This window comes from Pelecanus crispus, chromosome 20, assembly GCF_030463565.1.
Source record: "Pelecanus crispus isolate bPelCri1 chromosome 20, bPelCri1.pri, whole genome shotgun sequence".
Taxonomy (NCBI): domain Eukaryota; kingdom Metazoa; phylum Chordata; class Aves; order Pelecaniformes; family Pelecanidae; genus Pelecanus; species Pelecanus crispus.
Genome location: NC_134662.1, coordinates 4,287,513 through 4,293,370, shown reverse-complemented (window position 1 = coordinate 4,293,370; position 5,858 = coordinate 4,287,513). Strand labels below are relative to the sequence as shown.

General features: G+C 49.1%; 1 protein-coding gene across 7 annotated transcripts; it reads right to left on the bottom strand.

Annotated features, from left to right (window-relative positions):
• Window positions 1–206: 206 nt before the first annotated feature.
• On the bottom strand, window positions 207–5,240 carry CIRBP (cold inducible RNA binding protein). Of its 7 annotated transcripts, XM_075723636.1 has the most exons (9): window positions 5,155–5,240; window positions 4,290–4,398; window positions 4,088–4,194; window positions 3,543–3,681; window positions 3,366–3,450; window positions 3,172–3,239; window positions 1,415–1,531; window positions 716–821; window positions 289–537 (listed from the first exon to the last, which is right to left on the bottom strand). In XM_075723636.1, exons 2-7 carry the CDS (start codon window positions 4,390–4,392, stop codon window positions 1,470–1,472), a joined length of 564 nt encoding a protein of 187 aa, XP_075579751.1. In that variant the 5' UTR covers window positions 4,393–4,398; window positions 5,155–5,240; the 3' UTR covers window positions 289–537; window positions 716–821; window positions 1,415–1,469. The 7 variants fall into 7 exon arrangements, with proteins under 7 accessions (XP_075579754.1, XP_075579753.1, XP_075579750.1 ...); XM_075723639.1 differs by having other exon boundaries at window positions 207–537; window positions 716–1,531; window positions 3,366–3,447; XM_075723638.1 differs by having other exon boundaries at window positions 211–537; window positions 716–1,531; window positions 3,172–3,236.
• Between the last annotated feature and the right edge of the window lie 618 nt (window positions 5,241–5,858).

Here is a 5,858-nt window from a genome sequence, read left to right as displayed (position 1 = left end):
CATTTCAACTGGCAGAAGCCACTTCTGTTCGGCACAAATACTGACTCCTTGTTTATGTAATTGCTCATCTGACAGCTCCCTTCAGATCTAGCTGCTTCACTACTGCAGTTTCGCAGATGCACAAACTCAATGTAATTAGGCCACTTAATTCAAGGTTACTATGACACAATTAGATTTCTTCTTTAAGCTTGCCCTGTAAGACGGGTCACCCTCTCTGTCCACCTCCCCAGCCAGAACAGCACTGGCTTGTTTTGTACTTTTAACTGGGCTAAACATCAGACAACTCTATTTCTATTTCCCTATTTTCTATATTGTATGCCTTGGCCACAATCCAATATTCTTGTGTTTCCCCACGAAAGTACTACAGAGATTTTTTTTTTTTTTTCCACATTCCAGTACTTTATTCTAGCTTAATTGACTTGTTTCCTTGTTCAATTGACCTATATAAAAATCAGTAACAACACTGCTCAAAGCTCTTCATCTCCATCACTCCAGTCAACAGCTGTCCTTCTTGGTCTTCTCTGGTGCATTTCATTGCTGCAATAAAATTAAGACCGTGAATTTAAAAATGCAGAGAAAGTATATGTAAATTTTCACCTAGAAACTACTGGTCAGACTTTAGCACTCTCGGAATAGTGCTGTAGAAGTGACGGAGCCAAACCCGCTGGCTCAGGACAAGCTACGGGGCGAGGGGCAGACCGAAGAGAGATGCTACCTGGTTGGCAAACTCGTGTCTTGCTCCTGCTTCCTCGCAACGAACGCTCTCCTTCCTCAGAATCCCCGCTCAGCTTCCCTGTCGCGTGTCCCCTCTTCTCTTCAGCCTGCCAAAGCAAAGATGCATTAATAAACGGGTCAAAGGGAGCTTTTACATTGCCACCCGCCTCCCCCAACACAAGTCACATCATATACGAGGGTTTCACAAGCCATTCGCTGAACCCATCACATCACAGAAGCACAGTCTGGGAAAACTGTTCCGGGGCTGGCTGATGCCTTTGATATGCCAGCCAATGTATCATTTGATCCCTAAGCAGAGAGTTAACCACTTTGACATGGCTGCTTAGGAAGTGTGGGCTATGGGAAAAAGTTAATGGCAACAAGTAGGATGGCAAAGAAAGCTACAATTAAAGTGAGCAACTTAATGAAGTCTAGGAAGAGTCTCAATAGATGAACACATATCAAGTCAGGGAATTCGTTTCCCATCTTGCTTCCATACCTACTAGCAAGACATGACTGCATGCCCAACTCTGATCTGTGGAACTGAAGTTGTGCCACAAGCCAAAGGTTGCATACGGCATGGGTTAAAATTTTTCCATCAGTTGACCAAAATTGTCAAAGGAATATTTCACAGGTACATTAGACTTTCAAATGAGCTCTCAACAAGAGGAAGGATGCGGACATGAGCAAAAGGAGTTACCTCGAATTACAGGACTATTTCCACATATGAACTAGCCAAGAGAGCAGCTTTCGTCTCAGAGGTTTCTGTTGGAGGCACAACACTTCTTTTCTCCAAGGACACTGCAGTTTCCATATGCTAGCAAAGAATTCTTAGAACTTGTAAGGCAATGACAAAGCTAGCTAATTACGGCAATTTACCTACCATTGAACACTCTTGTCAAGCTAGTAACTAGTCCAGTTACTACAGGACTGATTCTTCACTACAGCTTTTCCATGTAGGCTATTTCGGTATTTTAAGGAAACATGAGCTATCCTACCTAACACTAGCGTCCCCTCGGCTTCTGACTTTGCCTTTGAGTACTAGAACATCCTAAGGCATGTACTTTCAGTCCTCTGCCTCTAGACAAGTTTGACTATTCTTATGTGAAAGTATGTTGACGAATTCACATGTCAAGACCGATTAAGATTAAATTCTAGCAACTGGTCAATAAGCCTGGCTTGCTCTTACACTATCTCTAGTCTTTCCTCTGGCATCCTCTATCACTTAGACTGTTCTTCATCTTCAAGGATTGTGTTGTGCAATGAAATGTAAATGTCAGGAGCAGAGTTCATTTCAGACGGTCTTTTAATAGGCTTCGTAAAGCCAAAGAAAACTGTATACAAGAATCCTTTACCACTTCAAATACAATATCAATGGAATATGCATATTTCTTCCAGTAAAAAAGGACAATATAAATAAACATTTTCAAGAACCTCTTTTATGGTAAGTTTGCAAGTCTATTTCTGGGTAATTTACATCATTACAACAGTAAAAATACCGTTATGCAGGTTGAACATACAAGCAAGTTTCTCTTTAGATATATCAAGGTGGTTTGCCTTCCAATTTGTACCCAGGCTGCATTCCTACCTTGCTACACTAAAGGAATGTTACAAAAGACGAAGGTAATGCACTTAAAAAAAAAAAAGTCCACAGCTTGTTCAGCTTCCAGTGAACATTGAATTTAAGGTCCTTTCTATCTCAAAAGAAACTGAATTGGGGCCCCAACTTCACAACTTTAAAAAAAATACCTTGGCTCATCATGAAGGATAAAATAAAATCTGAAGTGCTTTCAAAAAAGATTAAAAACACTTGAAAGCAGAGCTTTCTTAAAGAAAAGTCTAATTAGACCATCTTATATCAGAAGCTGTCAGGCTGTGTTTGACAAGATTAGAACTGATAATACTACAAAAGTGAAAATACAAGTAGATGTACTACACAATAACGATTTCAGCGAAGCTCCAAAAATCTTTATAAATACAGCCATTGGAAGGACGATCTTGAGTCAGGAAGGATTTTTACTCGTTGTGTGTAGCTGAGGACAAGAAGCAGGCACAATTGTAAAGGCACTGAAGCATAGACAAGTTCCAGCATTTTACTCCCTTGCATTATTTCAGAAGCTAGTGCTAGTTCGCTACACCGTAAGAGAACTCCCCCACCCTTGATTAAAGTTTGTTAGGGCATCCGAGTTTTGCCTTAGTCTCAAGCTCGAGGAACGTATTTTAAACACTTGCTCTGCCTTAGATCCAAGCAACTCCTACACATGCATTACAAATTAGAAATTTAAACGGCACAACCACGTCCAAAGCCTGGCAGATTGGTTCTTACGGGCAAGAACAGAAATAGCGGTACAGTCCGGCTGAGCCTGACAGTATTTCCAGACTCAAGTACAGGGTCAGAAGGTTTAGAGAGTTCCTACAGCATACGTACTCATCATTCCCATTTGAACCAAGACTTACCGTAACTGTCATAGCTGTCTCTGTAGGATCCTCCTGAAGACCTGTCACCATAGCCACCTTGACTCCTGCTGTTAAAAACATTCACGTGCTTTATATTTGCTCAACCATTTCTGGAGCCTATCAACATTTATGTCAAACAGGCCACAGGCTTCAAGAGCTTCGCGACCACCCACTAGCAGTTGCAATGACTTTACCTGCTATTATAGTAGTCTCTGGAGCCATTATATCCTCCACTTCTGGAATCGAATCTGCTTCCGCCATAGCCTCTCTCTCCACCTCCTCGAACAGACACCAGATCACGCGGTTTTTTTAAGCATTCTGACAAAGGCCATCACCACTTCAGGAACTGAGAGTCACTCATGCACGCTCACCTCTCGAGAAGCCACGGCCCCGACCTCTGCTGCCACGGAAGAAGCCTCTGCCCCCAGAAGACCCCCCTCTGTATCCACGAGATCTGTTCTCTGATGATTTTCCAGCCTGATCAACTCTGATCTGACGTCCGTCTACAGACTAACAAACAGGAAAAAAAGAACAGCTTGATATTTAAAGATTTAAATAGCAAAGCACAAATATAATGAGTTACACACCTTCACTGTCAGCTAAGCAATACCAGAATCCACCAGTTCTTACAAAGAAAGATTTTATTTAATGTCACAACTGAACTAACCACACAAGTAAATTGCTATTTAAACAGTATATACAGGCATATCCATAAGGCGTCAGTACTTTTCAGTCACACAGGTTAGATCACGAAACTTCAGCAATTTACATTCTTTACTACTTGATAATCATTTCATCGTTTCAGGACACTAGAATTAGTCTGTTTTTCTACATAACGTTAAGCAGAAACACGTGTTTCAAACTTCTCTTATGACATTTTAAAGAAATCAAGAAAGCTGTTCCAAAGCCTCCTTACCTTTCCATTCATGGCCATCATTGCATCTTTAGCATCATCTATGTTTTCAAAAGTAACAAAGCCAAAACCTCTGGATCTCTGAGTCTCTCTGTCTTTCACCACAACAACTATAAAGAGTGGGGGGGAACAAAAACCAGGCATCAGCGCCCGTGCGATTTAACAAATTTGTGAAAGTCATCACAGCTTGGTACTGCAATCTTACCTTCGGAAATCTGTCCATATTTAGAGAAGACTTGTTCCAACGACTGCTCATTGGTGTCAAAACTCAGTCCACCGACAAAGAGTTTCCCCTCATCTGATGCCATTCTGACCTGCAAAATCAATATATCAGAAGTCAGTATCCCCCCAAAAAAATAACTGTGTATTTTCGCAGCGTCTGAAAGATTCAATTGGTTGTAACATCACCAATGCCCCCACATTCTTGTACGACGCGTACGCTCAAACTCCAGCGAACGCGTACTTTGTATTACAGAACAATACCCTACAGGCTGGCTCCGGAGCAAGCGCCTTCCCCCGGGAAGCGGGGCCGCAGCCGGGAATGAGGCCTGCAGCAGGACGCCAGCAGAGCGGCCCCAGCCGCAGGCGCCGCTGGGGTGCGGAGGCCGCCCCGGGGCAGAGGCCGGGTCCGGAGGCCGACCCCGGGCCCCCCCGGCCGCCATTGCCCACCGCCCCCGACCCTGCCGGGGCCCAGCGCGCATGCGCGCTCCGCGCCCCCCCGCGGCCCCGGCCCCCGCCCCGCCCTCTGGGCCCGCCCCCTTGGCGCAGGCGCAGTCCGACGCCCCTCCTCCCGCCCGCCGCCATTTTGCACGGCCGAGGCCCGTCGCCATTTTGTTTCCGAAGGCGCATTTCACTCCCCCCGCCGCCCCTTCCCCCCGACGGCAGCCAGCCGCGACAGCTCCGCCAGGCTCCCCGCAGCCGCGGCGGACACCGGTACGACGGGACGGGCACCCCGTTCCGGACTCCCCCAGGCAGCAAGCCCTCTAGCTCCTAAGACACGTTAGCTCTGGCGCTCCGAGCCTCCCCGGCCCAGCCCGGCCGCAGCCCGCCCACCGCGGCGGGCGCCTTACCGGTGCACTGGAGGTGCGGGGTCCACACAGCACTTCAAAGCGTCAGCGCGATGTACGCCGAGGCTGGCGGGGCGGCGGCTTATAACCGCCCGCGCTGCGCCCCGCCCACCTGATGAATATGCAGATTAACCCCCACCGCAAGGCGGGGCGACTGACGCCACCAAAGCGCTGCCGCCGCTGCGCCACCTGATTGGGCCGGATGTTGTTAATATTCATGAGCCCCGCCGGGGGCCGAGGGGAGGAGGGAGCGAAAACAAAACGGCCGCGTTCCCCCCCGCCCCTCCTCCCACGCGGGGGCGGGGCGCGGAGGGCGGCGCGGATTGGTCGGGAGCGCGGAGGCCGTTGGCCGGGAGAGCCCCTGTGAGGAGGAAGGAAGTGGAGGCAGCTGATTGGCCGAGGCTCGTCCTAGCCCCGCCCCCGGCACGCCGAAGGGGGCGTGCCCGCGCTGCCCCAGTTTCGCGCCCTTCGCGGCAATGCGGCGGCGGCAGACAAAGGGGCCACCCGCGGGGGCCGCCGCCATCTTGGGTGGCGAGCGCTGCCCGCCGCCGGCCACGGCCCGCTCCTGGCCCTGGCCCTGGCCCTGGCCTCAATCTCCCCCCTCCTCCCGGGCCGCCCTCCCGCCGCGTTCCGCCCGCGCCGGGCAGGCCCGCTCCGCTGCCCAGCGTGCCCCCCAGGTGCGGCCTGCCCGTCCCTCAGGGCCCTGC

Bases quoted from the DNA above. Each gene is read 5' to 3' on its own strand.
- CIRBP (XM_075723635.1), bottom strand. From the start codon at position 4,392: ATGGCATCAGATGAGGGGAAACTCTTTGTCGGTGGACTGAGTTTTGAC. The intron at 4,195-4,289 runs GTAAGATTGCAG...CACTCTTTATAG, and splicing joins ATATGGACAGATTTCCGAAG to TTGTTGTGGTGAAAGACAGA. The intron at 3,682-4,087 runs GTAAGGAGGCTT...CCTGTTTGTTAG, and splicing joins TGATGGCCATGAATGGAAAG to TCTGTAGACGGACGTCAGAT.